At 44.0% G+C, this 20,224-nt stretch overlaps 1 protein-coding gene across 1 annotated transcript in view; it reads right to left on the reverse strand.

Moving 5' to 3' along the window:
* TEX14 (testis expressed 14, intercellular bridge forming factor) overlaps positions 1–20,224 on the reverse strand; it is a 134,604-nt gene that overhangs the window by 63,058 nt on the left and 51,322 nt on the right. Inside the window, exons 8-9 of the mRNA XM_060203834.1 lie at positions 19,924–20,047; positions 14,121–14,299 (exon numbers count right to left, since the gene is read on the reverse strand). Of these exons, the coding sequence (XP_060059817.1) occupies positions 14,121–14,299; positions 19,924–20,047 (303 nt within the window). The remainder of the gene's footprint in view (positions 1–14,120; positions 14,300–19,923; positions 20,048–20,224) is intronic.

Consider the following 20,224-nt stretch of genomic DNA (forward strand, 5'->3'; position numbering starts at 1 on the left):
TCTGTGCCAGTGGTCTTTTTTTTTTCTTAATGAGAGGGACACCAAATCATCACTCTGTGATTTATGGTGTTTTACTTGTTTCTGTCTTTTTTTTAAATTACTTTTATTATCTTTATTTATTTATTAGCTAGAGACAGCCAGAAATTGAGAGGGGGGCTGAGGATAGTATACTGGTTATGCAAAGAGACTCTTGTGCCTGAGGCTCCAAAGTCCCAGGTTCAATCCCCCACACCACCATAAGCCAAAGCTGAACAGTGCTCTGATTAAAAAAAAAAAAAAAAAAACAGTTTCACAGGTGGTGAAGCAGGTCTGCAGGTGTCTATCTTTCTCTCCCCCTCTCTGTCTTCCCCTCCTCCCAGATCCTCGTGCATGGCAAAGTATATGTCCTACTATGTGAGCTATCTTCCTGCACCCTTCTTTCTTGTTTTAATCAATTAATTTATTTATTTATTCCCTTTTGTTGCCCTTGTATTTTATTGTTGTACTTATTATTGTTGTTGTCGTTGTTGGATAAGACAGAGAGAAATGGAGAGAGGCAGGGAAGACAGAGAAGGGGAGAGAAAGATAGACACCTGCAGACCTGCTTCACTGCTTGTGAAGTGACTCCCCTGCAGGTGGGGAGCCGGGGGCTGGAACTGGGATCCTTACATTTTGCACCACGTGAACTTAACCCGCTATGCTACCGCCGGACTCCCTCCTTTGGTTTTATGCAATATTGGGGACTGACCTCAAGAATCACACATACAAGGCATGTGCTCTACCAATGGGCTACTTCCTTGACCCTGAGCCAGTGGCTTCACGTGCTTGGCATCCTCTGCCCACAGATTCTGGTGTTGACTGCCTGGTTTTTGTGATTATAGTATTAGCCTGAAAGTCACTTCCTCAAAGAGGTCTTCTCAGACTGCTTAATCTAAAGTAATCTATCTTACTGGTTTTGGAGCACTGATTATCTGAATTTTTTGATCATGAATGAGTCAGCTCCAAGAGAGCATATACCTTGTCTGCTTTTTATGTTACTGAATCTCTAAACTTACACCAGTGACTCAAAGCTTCTTTTACTTTTATTTATTTATTGTCACTGCTGGGGTTTCAATGCTCTGGGTCAACTTTTTCAGATAAAAAAGCAACAGACACACAGACACAAGAGGGGAAAGCACCACAGCACTGAAATGTCCTTCAGTGCAGTGGGGGCAGGGCTCAAAGCTGGGTCATGCACATGACAAAGCAGCCACACTATCCAGGTGAGCTATCTTGCCAGCTTCTTTTTATATTTTGTGAGAAACACCAGAGCACGATTCACCTGTAACATTATGTGGTGCCAGGAGTCAAACCAGGGGTCTCAGGCATGCAAGTCCTGTGCTAATCTACTGAGTCCAAATGAATTTTTTTGTTTTGTTTGTTTCTTAAATCTTTTATTTATTATTAGATAGAGACATAGAGAAATTGAGATTGGAGGGGGAGGGAGAGGGAGAGAGACAGAGAGACACCTGCAGCCCTGCTTCACCACTCATGAAGCTTTTTTCCCCTGTAGATGGGGATCAGGGGCTTGAACTCGGTTGTAATGTAACAACCCAATATATTTTTAAGTGACTTTTTTTTAACTAATGTGTGAGAGAGAAAGAACTAGGGCATCATTCTGGGTTGAATTCAGAACCTCATGATTTCAAGTTCATTGCTGTATCCATTGTACCTCCCAGACTGCTCTTTAAAAAAAAAAAAAAATGTAGTGCTAGGAATCAAACCCAAAGCCTCTCAAATACAAGGCAGGTGTTCTACCACCAAAATAGGTCCCCAGTTCTATCAGTGCTTACTTTTGAATAAATTAATGTAGGATTCTTTTTTAAGAATCCCTCTCAGGTCCCATCTACTTTATCAAAGCCATCTGGGATTCCTACAACACAAGACTGCTTTTCTGAACTCAGTCCTCTTAAGAATGATCCCTCACAACAACAATATTAAACAAGAGCAACAAAAGGGGAAATAAACAAACAAATATAAAAAAATTTTAAAAAAGAATGAGCCCTCAGGTGGTGTTGGAGGTGGCACAGTGGACAAAGCACTAGACTCTCAAGTGTGAGATCCTCAGTTCAGTACCTGGCAGCACATGTACCAGAGCGATGTCTGGTCCTTTCTCTCACTTCTCCTATCTTTCTCATTAAAAAAAAATAAATTAAATCTTGAAGAGAAAAAAAAAAAGGATGAGCCCTCAGGCAGCTCAAGTTACCATGCACAAGGACCATGCGCAAGGACTGGCCCCACCTGCAGAGGGGAAACTTCATGAGTGGTGAAGCAAATACTGCAGATCTCTCTCTCTCTCTCTCTCTCTCTCTCTGTCTCTCTCTCTCTTTGCTTCCAGTCACTGGGGCTCTATGCGGGCACTATGAATCCACTGCATCTGGTGGCCCTTTTCATTCCATAGGGAGAGGGGAGGGGGAGATAGAGAGAGGGAAAGACAGACACCTGAAGACCTGCTTCACCACTAGTGAAGCGTTCCCCTGCAGGTGGGGACCAGGAGTTCAAACCAGCATCCTTAAATGTATCTTAGCACATAGTACTATGTGCGCTTAGCCAGGTGTGCCACCAGCCTGCCCTCTCTCTTTCGCTCTCTATCTCATCCCTCTCAATTTCTCTCTATCCTATCAAATAAAGGGTGGGGGCTTAAAAAAAGAAGAAGAAAGAGCCCTCTCATTGAAACATTCAAAGGTTCACCAATTTGTTTGGATAAGTCACGTTTCCAATAGTAAGTTTCCAATCAGACTGCCTGAGAAGTTTAGAGTGCCCTGATTGTCTTCTGGGCCAGAAAGTGTTCTCAACACTGAGGAATATCAAATAAGATCCTGTGAAGACTTGTCTGCCAGAAAGCATGGTGTGAGGAGTAAGGAACTGATATAGGCATACACTCAGTAAAATCTTGATAGTTGGAAATATAAAACTAAGGTTTTTAAAAACAACTGACTTGCTATTCTGGCAAAGGATAGATTTGAGAGGAAGAAGTGGGCTTCTCAGATTCGAAGCAAACTCTCCTAAATAATATTCTTCCAGAAGCCACGAAGGATAATGGCACACAAGACTTAAGAGTGAAGCCCCGGCTTTGTAGGCGGTGAAGCAGGTCTGCAGGCGTCTCTCTTCCTCTCTGTCTCCCTCTTCTCTCTCAATTTCTCTCTCTATCCAATAACAAATAAAATAAAATAAAACAAACAAATAAATAAATAGTGAAGCCCGGGCTTAATCCCTAGAGCTGCATATGCCAGAGGGGCACTTTGCCCTTTCTCAACATCTCTTTCTCAGTCTTTTGCTCTCTAATGAAATAAACTTTATATATACATATATATCAACAGAGCTTTAAATAGATGGCAGTGAGTTCAGGAAGTTGGAAATGACTCTTTAGCTATACTGCTAAGGGTAGATACACATGCAAATATTAAAGTTACAGGAAAAGCAATGGAGTATTTTATTGTTGGGTACACATTGTTTTTAAAAGAATTATCTGTATATTTTACCGCTATTTTCTAAAATGTTTATTTGATTTATTTTGGGTCGAAATTGAGAGGGAAGGGGTAAATAGGAAGAGAGAAAGAAAGATACTTCCAGTACTGCTTCACCACTCATGAAGTTCCCCCAGCAGCCTATTGGTGGAGACTGGAGGCTTGAACCAAGGAGCTTGAGCACTGTGACATGTGTGCTCTACTGGCCGCATCCCTGCTTGGCTCCAGAGATATATTCTACGCACACAGCATAAATGTTTCATTCAAAGGAATGAAATTTCCTTTTTTCCTTCTTCCTTTCAAATCTATCATTTGCCAGAATAGCAAGTCAGTTGTTTTTAACAACCTTAGTTTTATATTTCCAACTATCAAGATTTTACTGAATGTAAAATTTTCCTTTGAATGTTTCATTCAAAGGAAATACCTGCCTTCTCAGACCTCTCCCATTTATCAAATGATATTTACCACTGGGATTTTGAGCCTTTTTTCTTTTATTTCCATTCCCCCTTTCCTCACTTACAATTTCTCACCCTCTGTTAAATCTAACCAGAAAGTGTGTGTGTGTGTGTGGCGGAGGGAGTTTGAGGGGGGATTTTTTTTTTGCCCGCAGGGTTATCGCTGGGGCTCGGTGCCTGCACTAAGAATCCATTGCTCCTGAAGGCCATTTTCCCCCATTTTGTTCCCTTTGTTGTTGTTATTGTTGTATAGAACAGAGATAAATGGAGAGAGGAGGGGAAGGTAGAGAGGGAGAGAAAAAATAGACACCTGCAGACCTGCTTCACCACCTGTGAAGTGACCCCCACCCCCCCGCAGGTAGGGAACCGGGGGCTAGAAATGGAATCCTACACCTTGTGCTTCATGCCATGTGCACTACCATCCGGCCCTCTATCTTTTCTTTTTTTAAATATATTTTTAATTATCTTTACCTATTAGATAGGAACAGAGAGGGAGAGAGAGGGTAGGGTAAGATAGATGGGGGGGGAAGAGGGGCTGGGTGGTGGTGCACCTGCTTGAGTACACATGTTACAATGCAGGATCCAGGTTCAAGCCCCTGGTCCCCAACTGCAGGGGAGGAAGTTTTGCAAGTGGTGAGGCAGTGCTGTAGGTGTCTTTCTCTCTCTCTCTCTATTTCCCCCTACTCTCTCAATTTCTGGTTTTCTCTATCCAATAAAGATAATAATAAAAAAATAAAAAGAAATGGAAATCTCTCCACTGTCCTCTCCATCAGGAACAACAGAGTTGACCCTCTTGTGAGCTTCTACAGGACCGTGCCCTCAGTGTGGGCCAACACTGGCAGGGACTGCTCTATTCTCCAAAAGGAGGTTGGGTCAACATACTCTGCCACTTGAGGAAGATGGATCCTGTAATGAGTGCAGCCTACAATGTTCCTAGCTATGACTATAGAATGTGAGCTCAGACGCACAGGGATGCAGAGGTTACATCAGCTCCTATACTGAATATGGGCCCCAGGGAATATGTAAACCCCAAATTGATGGGGTTTACAGTTAACAATATTTATATACTTCTCCCATACTTGGGAGCTACTCTCTGCCCTGATTCAGCTTTCTAGCCATATTCCCAAGTCTGACACCATCTCCCCAGACAATACCTTCGGCCCACCTGCATGTTAGCTGTTGGGCTCAGGCAAAAATTAGTAAAGTCATGGGCCCCTTGGAATATACCTAAAATAGACCTACTAGCCTTTTCCAAAGTGGAGACCCCAAATCTCATCTGCTATAGTCTTACCTTTAGATTCCTGATTATTAAACAATTTGTTCTGCGCTGTATCTTAATGCTTTCTCAGCCACTACATTGCAGATACTACCATAATGCCAACCTGAATTCACTGGACAGATGACCTCACCAATATACCCTGGAACTCTACCTCTCCAGAGCCCTGCCCCACTAGGAAAAGAGAGAGACAGGCTGGGAGTATGGTTTGACCTGCGAATGCCCATGTCCAGTGGAGAAGCAATTATAGAAGCCAGAATTGTTCCTTAGTGTCCACTTCCACCTTCTGCACCCCAAAATGATCCTGGGTCCATGCTTCCAGAGGGATAAAGAACAGGAAAGCTTTCAATAGAGGGAATGGGATACGGAACACTGGTGGTGTGAATTGTGTGGAATTGCACCCTTTTTATCCTATGGTCTTGTATATCATTTTTTAATCAATAAATAAAAAGAGAGGGAGAACAACAACAATAATAACTACAACAATAAAAACCAAGGTCAACAAAAGGGAATAAATATCAAAGAGAGACGTGCAGCCCTACTTCACCACTTGTGAAGTTTCCCCTTGCAGGTGGGGACCTGGGTCCTTGAACATTGTGACATGTGCACTCAACCAGGTTCGCCACCACCCAGGCCCCAGGAGGTTTCTTTTCTGGATAGCACTTTAGGACACCTTTATCCCCCTAGGTTTTAGCTCTGAAATCATTAACATTACATTCGGCTTGAGCTAAGGTTGACCCCAGTTCTGAAGACTCCATTAATTTTCACTGAAGAATTAAAGAAACTGCTGTCATTTTTTTCTTAATACTTATTTATTTATTCCCTTTTGTTGCCCTTGTTGTTTTATTGTTGTAGTTATTATTGATGCTGTTATTGTTGGATAGGACAGAGAGAAATCGAGAGGAGGGGAAGACAGAGAGGGGGAGAGAAAGATAGACACCTGCAGACCTGCTCCACGGCTTGTGAAGCGACTCCCCTGCAGATGGGGAGCCGGGGCTCGAACCGGGATCCTTATGCCGGTCCTTGCACTTTGCGCCACATGCGCTTAACCTGCTGCGCTACCACCCAACTCCCTGCTGTGTCATTTTTATACCAAGAGATGGAGTGCTAGCCTTGATGATGACATTCAACTCACCATCCAAATAGAATGTTACTAAAAATAAATGTGGACTCGAAAGCTAATTTGGATTCTTGAATACTCAACTCATGTTAGTGGCTGTCAAAGAAGATAGTGCTGTTATGGTTTCAACAGCCTGCTGGGAGACATTTCCGCTTGAAGCACCTTCCCAAAGTCAACGTGCCCCAAAGATACCTCCCATCTTCCGACCACAGCCAGTCCCTCTGGTGTCCCAGTTACCTCGCAGCCCACATTTGACCAGTGTGAACTCAGCTTCTCAGTATATCTCACATCATTTCCTTCTATTTTAATTCCTAGATCACCAGTAAGCATTGTGCCTGTGACTTTCAGATTTTTATGCCCTTAATCTTCAATCTATCCTGGCCTCAAAGCTAGGGAACATCCATCTCTAGTCACAGTTGAGTAACATAGGATCGATCCTCTTATCTTCTCTGGTTCTCAGCTTCCTCATTTATGAAAGGACAGAAGTGGAGCTCTGAAACTCCATTTCATTTTGGAATCTTCATTTCTATTAAGAGAACAAAAGCAAAGGCCAGGCAGTGGCACACCTGGTTAAGCGCACACACTACAGTGCACAAGAGCCTGGGTTCAAGCCCTTGGTCCTCACCTGAAAGGGGAAAGCTTCACAAGTGAAGAAGTAGAGCTGCAGGTGTCTATCTGTCTCTCTCTCCCCCCCAATTTATCTGTCTCTACCCAATAATGAATAAAGAATTTTTTTTGAAAAATGGGAGTCGATGGTAGTGCAGCGGGGTTAAGCACAAGTGGTACAAAGCGCAAAGACCGGCTTAAGGATCCCAGTTCCAGCCCCCCGGCTCCCCACCTGCAGGGGAGTCGCTTCACAGGTGGTGAAGCAGGTCTGCAGTTATCTCTCTCTCGCCCTCTCTGTCTTCCCCTCCTCTCTCCATTTCTCTCTGTTCTACCCAACAACGACGATATCAATAACAACAACTACAACAACAATGAAAAACAACAAGGGCAACAAAAGGGAAAGATAAATAAATATAATTAAAAAAAAAAAAAGGAGCAAAAGCAGAAGAAACTGCTGTACCTCCATAGAAACAGTAGATGGCACTATATCACTGGCAAGTGGCTTGAACTTTATCAGTAAGTGTAATAAAAAGAAATGTCAAAACCCTGTAGCTTCCATTGATTCTTAAATAGTTAATGGTCACTAGCTGGGGCCCTAATCGGGGAATCCTGAGTCTCCCAAACAGACTTGATGGGCCTAGACCTCAAATAAATTCCTCTCTCCATTGTTTCCAGTCATCTCTATCAGGAACAACAAAATAGAGCCCTTTGTGGGCCCCCATAGGACCTTGCCCTCAACCTGGATCAACAATGGTAGATGGACAACATACTCTATGATACACCTGAGGAAGATGGGTTGATACTAGGGCAGCATGGAATGTTCCTACTCATGACCACAGAATGTGAGCTCAGATCTAGAGGGATGTAGAGGTCACACAGGCTGCTAAGCTAATTATGGATCCCAGATCACATCAAATTGATGGGGTTTACAGTAATATTTATACCCCTTTCCCATATTAGGGAGCTACACTCTTCCGTGATCCAGCTTTCTGGTCCTTTTCCCAGCCATGACATCATCTCCCCAGACAATAATTAGGATTCACCTGCATATCAGATTTCAGGCTCAGGCAAAACAAAACAAAACAAAACAAAAAACAAAAAAAAACACTAGTATAGCTACAGGCCCTTTGAAATATAATTAAAATATGCTACGAGCTATCTACAAAATGGAGATAGCTAGTAGCTATCTCAATACTCCCCAATGCTTCACCTGCACTATTCCAGCCTTTAGGTGCATAATTGTCCAACAGTTTGTTTGGCTTTGTATATTAACTCTCTTTTCAGCCACCAGGTTCCAGATGCTAGCAGGATGCGACCAGACTTCCCTGGACAGACAACCCCACCAATGTGCCTTGGAGTTCTGCTTCCCCAGAGCCCTTTCCCATTAGGGAGAGAGACAGGATGGGAGTATGGATCAACTTGTCAACACCCATGTTCAGCGGGGAAGCAATTACAGAAGCCAGACCTTCAACCTTCTGCATCCCACAATGATCTTGGGTCCATACTCCCAGAAGGTTAAAGAATAGGAAAGCTATCAGGGGAGGGGTTGGTATACAGAGGTCTGGTGGTGGGAATTGTGTGAAGCTGTACCCCTCTTATTCTATGGTTTAGTCAATGTTTCTTTTTTATAAATAAAAAAAATTTTTTTTAAGTCTGAAAATTAAAAAAAATAGTTAATGGTGAATTCTGATTTATGTATTTATTTTTAAAGGTGTTATCTGATTGGGCTTGGGAGATAATGCCATCAGCTACACATCAGACTTTCATATTTTAGGTCCCAGTGGGTGAATCCTGTTTTAAACCATTTCATATTTTCCCCTCAACTTACATTCATCCTTTCACTTACAAAACATTTACTTAGCATTCACTAAGTGGCAGGCCCTGGGTGCTGAAGACTCTAGTGAATAAATCATGGTCTCAGCCCTGTCAGAGCTCGCTGTCAGGTCTGACACACTTGTACATAACCAACTAGAGGAATGTAACATGCAAAATACTGTGGGGGACAAAGCTCCAGTAAAGGATTCATGTAAGGCGGACCTTGAGGTCATGCATCCAGTTGGACACACACGGGACCATGTGCAAGGATCCGAGTTTGAGCCTCTGGTCCCCACCTGCAGAAAGTAAGCTTAACTTACCCCCCGCAGTAGTGGTGAAGCAGTACTACAGATACCCTTTCTCCCTCTCTATCTCCCTTTCCCCTTTCAATTTCCCTCTACCCCATCCAAAACATTAATTAATTTATTTAAGTATATGTAGGGGCCAGGTGGTGGTGGACCTAGTTGAGTGCACATGTTAACAATGCACAAGGACCCAGGTTCTAGCCCCCAGTCCCCACCTACAGGGGAAACCTTTGCAAGTGGTGAAGCGGTGTTGCTGGTGTCTCTTTCTCCCTCTTGATCTTCCCCTACCCTCTTGATTTCTGATTGTCTCTATCCAATAAATAAAAATAATAAAAATTAAAAAGTGGGAGTCGGGCAGTAGCACAGGGGGTTAAGTGCAAGTGGCACAAAGTGCAAGGACTGGCATAAGGATCCCGGTTCGAGCCCTTGGTTCCCCACCTGCAGGGGAGTCACTTCACCAGTGGTGAAGCAGGTCTGCAGGTGTCTATCTTTCTCTCTCCCTCTCTGTCTTCCCCTCCTCTCTCCATTTCTCTCTGTCCTATCCAACAACAATGACAACAATACTACAGTAAAACAACAAGGGCAACAAAAGGGAATAAATAAATAAATATAAAAAAATTAAAAAGTATATGTAAAGGCCAACAAAATAGTTCACCTGGGTACTAGGCCTACTTTTCCATGCAAGCACTCGGTTTTGAGCCCTGCCCTTACTGCATTAGAGGTATCAGCCCCTGCCCATCCCCCTAAGCTGGGGGAAAAAAAAAAGTTAACTCAGAGCAGTGAAGCCTTAAGAACTATAACTTTTTTTTTTTTTGCCTCCAAGGTCATCTTTGGGGCTTGGTGCCTACACCATGAATCCTCTGCTCCTGGAGGTCACTTTTCCATTTTCCATTTTGTTGCCCTTATTGTTATTGTTATTATTGTTGTATAGGACAGAGAGAAATAGAGAGAGGAGGGGAAGATAGCAGACCTGCTTCACTGCACACCCCTGCAGGTGTGGGGGGAGGGCTTGAACTGGGATCCATATTCTGTTCTTTGCACTTTGCGCCATGTGCACTTAACCTGGTGCACTACTGCCCCACCCCAACATTTCTTTTAACTTTATTTATTGGATAGAAACATCCAGAAATCGAGAAGGATGGGGGTGATAGAGAGGGAGAGAGAGACACCTACAACTCTGCTTCACCACTTGGAAAGCTTTCCCTGTGCAGGTGGGAACCAGGGGCTTGAACCTGGGTCCTTGCACATTATAATATGTGTGTTCAACCAGTTGCGCCACCGCCCAGCCCCTAACATTTTTTTTTTTTTGCCTCCAGGGTTATTGCTGGGGCTCGGTGCCTGCACCATGAATCCACTGCTCCTGGAGGCCGTTTTTTCCCCTTTTGTTGCCCTTGTTTTTTTTATCATTGTTGTGGTTATTACTATCATTATTATTGTTGCTGTTGTTGTTGTATAGGACAGAGAGAAATGGAGAGGAGGCGAAGACAGAGAGGGGGAGAGAAAGATAAACACCTGCAGACCTGCTTCACAGCCTGTGAAGCGACTCTCCTGCAGGTGGGGAACCGGGGTCTTGAACTGGGATCCTTACACTGGTCCCTGCACTTTGCGCCACGTGCACTTAACCCGCTACGCTACTGCCCGACTCCCACATTTTTCTTTTTTTAAAATATTTACAGGGAGTCGGGCTGTAGCGCAGCGGGTTAAGCGCAGGTGGCGCAAAGCACAAGGACCGGCATAAGGATCCCGGTTCGAACCCCGGCTCCCCACCTGCAGGGGAGTGGCTTCACAGGCGGTGAAGCAGGTCTGCAGGTGTCTATCTTTCTCTCCTCCTCTCTGCCTTCCCCTCCTCTCTCCATTTCTCTCTGTCCTATCCAACAATGACAACAACAATAATAACTACAACAATAAAACAACAAGGGCAACAAAAGGGAATAAATAAAGAAAATAAATATTAAAAAAAAAATTAAAAAAAAAAAAAATATATTTATTTATTCCTTTTTGTTGCCCTAGTTGTTTTATTGTTGTATTGTTGTTGTAATTGATGTTGTCGTTAGACAGGACAGAGAGAAATGGAGAGAGGAGGGGAAGACAGAGAGGGAGAGAAAGACACTTACAGACCTGCTTCACTGCCTGTGAAGCAACTCCCTTGCAGGTGGGGACGCAGGGGCTCGAACCGGGATCCTTACGTCAGTCCTTGTGCTTTGTGCCACCTGTGCTTAACCCGCTGCACTGCCGCTGCGCTACCACCTGACTCCCCATTTTTCTTTTTTAATGAGAAGATCTGGGGCCAGGCAGCAATACACCTAGTTGAGTGTACACTTCACTACACACAAGAACCCCAGTTCAAATCCCCAGTCTTCATTTGCAGGGGGAAGCTTCACAAGCCATGAAACAGTGCTGCGGGAATCTCTCTCTTTCTCCCTCACTATGTCTACCTTTCCTCTCAATTTCTCTGCTTCAATCAAAAAGAAGAAAGAGGAGTAAGGCAAATGCTTGAACTTAATCTAGTGGGCCATCGGAAGCCACTGAAGAGTTTTAGCCCAGCTAGGTGTGTGGCTGAGCAGCTCACCAGGTGACTGCTGTCTGGCCCCCACTAGACCTCATAGGAAAGCTCCAACAGTTCTAGCCATGCCTAAACTGTTTGTACCTCCCTCTTGTCCCATAACAAGCCCTTCTCTATAAACAGGTGCAAAAGGGATCTTCTTAACCATTAATCACCCACAACACCATCCTACTCAAAAAACAAAACAAAACAAAAAAACTTTCTACAGCACAATACCCTTAAGCTAAAAATCAAATTTCATAGCACAATCTTGTCCCTGCTCTTCATTCCAAGCAGAGGGGAGAGGGCAGAGTGGGGCTGTGAGGTCTCAGAGGTGAGAATCTTTCTCTTTCTTTTTTTTAGAATCTTATATTTTTATTCTTTTCTGCATTTTGTCTATTTATTTTAGATAATTAGAGACACCTGTAACACTGCTTCGCCTCTCATGAAGTTCCCCCCCTTACAGGTAGGGACTTAGGGCTTGAACTGTGATCTCTGCCCATTGTAGTATGTGTGGTTTACCAGATATGCCAACAACCAGCGGAAAATCTTTCCTTTCCACTTGTCTGAAAAACATGTTCTGGTGGCACACTTGACTGAGTGCACACTACTATGCTCAAGGACCTAAGTTGAAGGCCCTGGACCTCACTTGTAGGAGGGAAATTTCATGAGTGATAAAGCAATGCCTCTCTCTCTCTCTCTCTCTCTCCTTCTCCTACTATATCTCCCTATTCTGTTTCAATTTCTCTCTTTCTCTTTTTTTAAAAATATTTTTATTTATTTGTTACTGGATAGAGAAAGACAGAAATTAAGAGTGAGGGGGAAGAGAAAAAGAGAGAGAGAGAGACCTGCAGCCCTGCTTCACCACTTGTGAAGCTTCCCCCTGCAGGTGGGGACTATGGGCTTGAACCTGGGTCCTTGTGTACTGTAACGTGTACACATAACCAGGTATGCCACCGCCCGCCCTCCTCTTTTTTTAATATTTATTTTATTTTATTTATTATTGGACAGAAACAGAGAGAAACTGAGAGGGGAGGGGAGGATAGAAAGGGAAAGAGACAGAGAGACACCTGTAGGCCTACTTCACTGCTCATGAAGCTTTCCCCCTGCAAGTGGGGACCAGGGGCTTGAGCACTGTAATACGTGTGCTTAACCAGGTGCGCCACCGCCTGGGCCCTTGTTTCTCTTTGTCCCTATCCAATAAATTGAATTAATTAATTTTTTTCTTACCAGGGTCATTGCTGGGGCTTGGTGACTGCACTACAAATCCACTGCTCCTGTAGCCATTTTTTCCCCCGATTTTTTGGATAGGTCAGAGAGAAATTGAGAGGGGAGGGGAAGATAGAGAAGGAGACAGAAAGAGAGACACCTGCAGACCTCCTTCACCACTTGTGAAGCGACTCCCCTGCAGGTGGGGAGCCGGGGACTCAAACCAGGATCCTTGAGCGGGGTCCTTGCGCTTCATACTGTGTGTGCTTAACCCGGCGAGCCACCACCCAGCTGCCCATAAATAAAGAAAATATTTCTAAAACATACTCCTGGAACCCACTGTATGAAGGTCTATTTTAGGTATTACAGAATCCTTGCCCTCAGACAGTTTTTAATGTAGTAAGCAAAGTAAATTGCAGAGTATGTGAGAACATTTATGCACAGTGGTTTATATGGGTTTTTCCTTGTTAAAAGCTTGTCCAAATGAAAATATCCTAACAAAAGGAACTTCCTTCAGCATGCTCCAACCATGGCAAGCAAAACAAGGCATTTGGGAAAACTCTTTTTAAAAAATATTTATTTATTTATTCCCTTTTGTTGCCCTTGTTGTTATTTTTGTTGTTGTTTGAAGAGTTCCACTTCCTGTGAATGCTTGCTAACACTTGGTACAGCCAGGATTTTCTACTTTAGCAGTTCTCATTAGTGTGTAATATCTTCTGGTGATTTTAATTTACATATCCCTCACCATGAGAGAAAGCCCTGATCTTTGGCTGTTTCTTTTCTTTTCTTTTTTTTTTTTTTTGGCCTCCAGGATTATTGCTGGGGCTCGGTGCCTGCACCACGAATCCACTGCTCCGGGAGACCATTTTTTCCCTTTTTGTTGCCCTTGTTGTTTTATCATTGTTGTGGTTATTATTATTGTTGTTGCTGCTGCTGTTGTTGTTGGATAGGACAGAGAGAAATGGAGAGAGGAAGGGAAGACAGAAGGGGAGAAAGATAGACACCTGCAGACCTCCTTCACCACCTGTGAAGGGCCTCCCCTGCATGTGGGGAGCCGGGGGGTGGGGGGGGTGGGGGGGGGTCTCGAACCAAGATCCTTAAGCTGGTCCTTGAGCTTTGCGCCACATGAGCTTAACCCACTATGCTACTACCAGACTCCCAGGGAAAACTCTTTAACTTCACTGATGGACAGTTAAGTTCTCCAATGAGAAAGAGTCCCGCCCACTCAGATCAAATTCTCTCAACAGAAAAGCCCCTCCCGCCCCAGGGAGTGTCTCTGGATATTAGATATAGGTAGTTACACCCACCTTTCCACCATGTATTCCAGGTTGGTCAGCCTTGCTTCCCCAGCAGAGACTATGTGGACCGCGTAGGAGCTGAGGGAACGGTGGATGAACCCCCGGGAATGCAGGTATCTCAAGGCGTCTGAGATCTGGAGCAGCAGGTGCACAATCACCTCCATATGCAGCACAGGGAACTGGGATCTCTGCAGGCAAGGGATGAAAAGATCAGAAACAAAAGTAATTTCCCTAAATCAGAAACAGAAGGGTGAATATGGGATGATCTCCCTCTCAAGCAGAAGTTGAAAAACACGATCAGAAGAGAAAACACAAGTAGAGCCTGAACTGGAGTTTGGTGTATTGCACCAAAGTAAAAGACTCTGGGGTGGGTGAGGGGGGGAATACAGGTCCTGGAAAAGGATGACAGAGGACCTAGTGGGGGTTGTATTGTTTGGAAAACTGAGAAATGTTATGCATGTACAAACTATTGTATTTACTGTCGACTGTAAAACATTAATCACCAAATAAAGAAATTGAAAAATAAAAGTAGTCCCCCTTTCTTCCCCCCACCCCAAACACACACACTGTAGACTGCTTAGCCATTTCCAAAGTCTTTTTCAACTACCATTTTATAGCTGGAGAACCTAAAGCTCAAGGAAGGCAATTGATCCATCTGTGGTCACACTGATCCAAGCTCCGTGGTTCCAAACCCAAGTTCATTCCCTCAGCTGAGCTGTTTCATACCACAAAAAATAAGATAAGGTTCTCCAGGCTTGGCCTTTGCACTGAGGGTGAGCCTGGGGAGAACAGCCACAGGAGCCCCCACACACACACCAAGCCATCCCTCAACCCTCACTCCCCTAAAAACTCTGTGCTGCCTGGAGAACCTGGAAGTTTAAAGGACCAATCCAATAGATCCCTCTCTCCACTGTCACTGGCCATCTCCATCAGGAACAATAATGGACCCCTTTGTGGGCCCTCATAGGACCTTGCTCTCAGTGTGGGTCAACAATGGTAGAGAATGTTCCATCCTCCAAAGGGAAGTTGGATAACATATTCTATCTATCACCTGAGGAAGATGGATCCTGAAATTGGTGCAACTTGGAACGTTCCTACTCATGACCACATAATGTGAGCTCAAACCTAGAGATGCAGAGGTCACATAGGTTCCTAAGCTGAATATGGGCCACAGATCAAATCAATGGGGTTTACAGTCAACAATATTTATACACCTTTCCCATATGTGGGAGCTATTATCTTCCCTGATCCAGCTTTCTAGCCCTTTTCCAGCCATGACATCATCTCCCCAGACAATAACTTGGGTCCACCTGCATATCAGATGTCAGGTTCAGGCAAAAAACAGTAAAGTCATAGGCCCTTTGGAATATACCTAAAATAGACCTCCTAGCTATTTCCAAAACAGAGACCCCAAATCTTCATCAGCAATATTCCAGCCTTTAGGTTGATGATTAGTCAGCAATTTGTTTGGCTTTATATGTTAACTCTTTTCAGCCACCAGGTTGCAGATGCTACCATAATGCCAACCGGATTTCCCTGGGCTCCACTTTCCCAGAATTCTGTCACACTAGGGGAAAAGAGAGGACAGGCTGGGAGTATGGATCGACCTGTCAACACCCATGTTCAGCCGGTAAGCAATTACAGAAGCCAGACCTTCCACCTTCTGCATCCCATAATGATCCTGGGTCCATACTCCCACAGGGTTAAAGAATAGGAAAGCTACAACAAGGGCAACAAAAAAGGGGAAAAAATGGCCTCCGGGAGCAGTGGATACATGGTGCAGGCACCAAGCCCAGCAATAACCCTGAAGGAAAAAAAAAAAAAAAAGAATAGGAAAGCCAGGAGTTGAGTGGTAGCACAGCAGGTTAAGCACATGTGGCTCAAAGTGCAAAGACTGGCATAAAGATCCCGGTTCGAGTCCCCAGCTCCCCACCTGCAAGGGAGTTGCTTCACAGGCAGTGAAGTCCCAGTGAGATGACCTAGAAAGCTCATCCTAAGAAGACAGACATTCACTCATTCACATCAGCACACCCAGTTGATTAGTCATAATAGGTTTCTCCTCAGAGAAATGGCATCTTAAGGTAAAAACTATACCAAATTAAAAAAAAAAAAAAAAGTTAACAGGAGGCTCTCAGGCAGGAGAAAAGCTAGCCACTGGGGTAGGAAGGACCTTCCTGGAGAGTCTCTTCTCACTCCAGCCCCTAGGTCTTTAGAATAGTCATGGAGAGGGAGTTGGGTGGTAGCGCAGCAGGTTAATCGCACATGGCACAAAGTCCAAAGATCAGGTAAGGATCCCGGTTCAATCCCCCGGCTCCCCACATGCAGGGGAGTCACTTCACAGGCAGTGAAGCAGGTCTGCAGGTGTCTTTCTCTCCACCTCTCTGTCTTCCCCTCCTCTCTCCATTTCTCTCTGGCCTATCTAACAATGATGACATCAATAATAATAATAACAACAACAACGAAAAACAAGGGCAACAAAAGGGAAAATAAATAAATATAAATTTTTTTTTTAATTTTTAAAAAAGAATAGTCCCAGAGAAAGAAAAACCAAGGGTAGATCGCATAATGGCTATGCAGAGACTCTAATGCCTGAAACTCCATAGTCCCAGGTTCAGTTCCCCATACCACCATAAGCCAGAGCTAAGCAGTGCTCTGATTAAAAAAATAAAATAAGGATTCAGGTGGTAGCACAGTGGGTTAAGTGCATGTGGCTAAAAGCACAAGGACCAGCATAAGGATCCCGGTTCGAGCCCCTGGCTCCCCACCTGCAGGGCAGTCACTTGACAAGTGGTGAAACAGGTCTGCAGGTGTCTATCATTCTCTCCCCTCTGTCTTTCCCTCCTCTCTCCATTTCTCTCTGTCCTATCCAACAACGACATCAATAACAACAACAATAATAACTACAACAATAAGCAACAAGGGCAACAAAAGGGAATAAATAAATTTAAAAATAAATAAAATAATAACACATAAATCATTAAAAAGAAGGAAAGTGAAAGAAGAAAAAAGAATAAAAGAAAGAGAGGGAAAAAGAAAGAAAGAAAGAAAGAAAGAAAGAAGGAAAGAAAGAGGGGCCTGGCGGTGACGCACCTGGTTGAGCGCTCACATTATAGTGCACAAAGATCTGGGTTCAAGCCCCTGGACCCCACCCAATATAAATAAATAAATAAATAAATGAATAAATGAATAAATAAATAAACATACTTAAAGAGAGAGAGAGATCTTTCAGACCCTGTATGAAGCCACATTTTATCCCAAAAACACTTCCCAGGGAGTCAGTGGGCCAGAGAAGTTTCTCCCCTTCCCCAGGAAATCTGAAGAGTGAGAAGAAGCTGATAAAGACCTCAAACTTCTCTCCAAAACAAAGGTCCTGTTAGGCACAAATGAAAACAGGGAAATAAGCCAGCGGTGGTTTGATTACGGCTAAAGAGAATGTCTCTGTGTTTTCTGGGTCTGTTCAGCTCTTAGATTTGTGATAAAAAGTACTAAAAAGGGGCCAGGTGGTGGCACACCTGGTTTAGCATACATTATAATGAGCAAGGCTCCGGGTTCGAGTCCCCAATCCCTAGCTGCAGGGGAAAAGCTTTTCGAGTGCTAAAGCAGTGTTGTAGGTGTCTCTTTGTCTCTCTCCCTCTCTTTCACCCCCTTCCCTCTCGATTTCTGGCTGTCTCTATTAAATAAATGAATAAATATTTTTTAAAATAAAACTTAAAAACCAAAAGGACTAAAAAAAAAAAATCTAATAGTTCTGAACTTATGCTTTTCAACCTTAGATGATACATTATATAGTTCTCATAAAGAATTAAAGGAGGGGCCAGATGGTGGCGCACCTGGTTGAACGCGTGTTACAATGTACACCATGTTCTAGCCCTTGGCCCCCACCTGTAGGGAGAAAGCTTCATGAGTGGTGAAGCAGTGCTGCAGGTGTCTCTATCTTTCTCCCTCTCTATCTTCCCCCTTCCTGCTCAATTTCTGGCTGTCTCTATCCAATAAATAAAATTATTAAAGGAAGTTTAAAAAAAAAAAAAGAGAAGCGCAGGTGGCGCAAAGCACAAGGACCGGCATAAGGATCCCAGTTCGAGCCCCAGCTCCCCACCTGCAGGGGAGTTGCTTCACAGGCGGTGAAGCAGGTCTGCAGGTGTCTTTCTCTCCCCCTCTCTGTCTTCCCCTCCTCTCTCCATTTCTCTCTGTCCTATCCAACAATGAAGATAGACAATAATAATAACTACAACAATAAAACAACAAGGGCAACAAAAAAGGAATAGATAAATAAAAAAGTAAAATTTTTTTAAAAAGTGGTACAAGCAAAGCAAATAAATGATTTTTTTAAAAAGAGCTTTAAAAAAAAAAGAATTAAAGGGACTGGTGGCCAGGTGGTGGTGCATCTGGTTGAGCACACATTATAATGAGCAAGGATGCAGGTTCGAGCCCCTAGTCCCCACCTGCAGGAGGAAAGCTTTGCGAGTAGTAAAGCAGTGCTGCAGGTGTCTCTCTTTCTCTCTCCCTACCTCCCCCATCCCTCTCAATTTCTGGCTGTCTCTATCCAATAAGTAATGGTTATGCAAAGAAACTCTCATGTCTGAGGTTCCAAAGCCCATGGTTTAATTCACTCCCCCCCTAGCACCACCACTATAAACCAAAGCTGATCAGTGCTCTGATTAAAAAAAAATAAAAAAGAAAGAAAAAGAATTAAAGGGCTTTCAGGGGGTAGTGGTGCACCTGGTTGAGTGTACACATTACCATGTGTATTAGACCCAGGGTCAAGCCCCCACTGCCCACCTGCAGGGGAAAGTTTCACAAGCAGTAAAGCAGATCTGCAGATATCTCCTTTTTTGATTTTTTATATTTATTTATTTTCCCTTTTGTTGCCCTTGTTGTTTTTTTTTACTGTTGTTGTAGTTATTATTGTGTTGTTATTGATGTCGTCATTGTTAGATAGGACAGAGAGAAATGGAGAAAGGAGGGAAAGACAGAGAGGGGGAGAGAAAGATAGACACCTAAAGACCTGTTTCACTGCCTGTGAAACGACTCCCCTGAAGGTGGGGAGCCACAGGCTTGAACCAGGATCTTTATACCAGTCCTTGAGCTTCACGCCACGTGCATTTAACCTGCTGTGCTACCACCCAAATCCCTGCAGATGTCTCTTTATTTCTCTCTCTCTTTCTTCCCCTCTCAATTTCTCTCTGTCATATCAAATTAAAGTAATAGTAATGAAGAAGAAGAAGAAGAAGGAGGAGGAGGAGAAGAAGAAGAAGAAGGAAAAGAAGAAGAAGGAGAAGGAGAAGGAGAAGGAGAAGGAGAAGGAGAAGAAGAAGGGGCTGGGTGATGGCACACCTGGATAAACACACATATTACCAAGCACAAGGACCTGGTTGAGCCCATTTCCCACCTGCAGAGGGGATGCTTCATTAACAATGAAGTGGGGAGGGGGAAGTATTAAGATATATAACCCTTTTGTTGCCCTTGTTGTTTTTCATCGTTGTTGTAGTTACTGAGGTCGTCGTTGTTGGATAGGACAGAGAGAAATGGAGAGAGGAAGGAAAGAGAAAGATAGACACCTGCAGACCTGCTTCACCACCTGTGAAGCGACTTCCCTGCAGGTGGGGAGCCGGGGGCTCGAACCGGGATCCTTACACCAGTCCTTGTGCTTTGTACCACCTGCGCTTAACCCGCTACGCTACCACCCGACTCCCAATTAAGAGTTGTTTTTTTTTCCATCCATGTATAAATGGGAGCTCTAGTGCTGAGTAGGGGGAAGAGAACAAGAAGTGGGGAAAACAACAAGGTAAAATCCAGGGGAACAGTCACTTACCCGTTCATGGAGGACACCAAATAGTGAGCCCACAGTGATACGCTCATACACGAGGCGAGTCTTCTCCAAGTCCTGGGACAGGCACACAGCCATCAGCTGCAGCAGGTGGGGGTGCCGCAGCTTGCTGTAAAAGAAAAGCAGACTCAGGTGGGACTGAAGGGAGGATATCCAAACACACACATCCAAAAAGATGTGTGTATACCTATGGTCACAGTAGCACAATCTGTAAAAGCCAAAACTTGGAAACAACCCAGGTATCCAACAACAGATTAGTATATAGACACAGTGGAGTACTACTCAG

Source organism: Erinaceus europaeus, chromosome 12, assembly GCF_950295315.1.
Source record: "Erinaceus europaeus chromosome 12, mEriEur2.1, whole genome shotgun sequence".
Taxonomy (NCBI): domain Eukaryota; kingdom Metazoa; phylum Chordata; class Mammalia; order Eulipotyphla; family Erinaceidae; genus Erinaceus; species Erinaceus europaeus.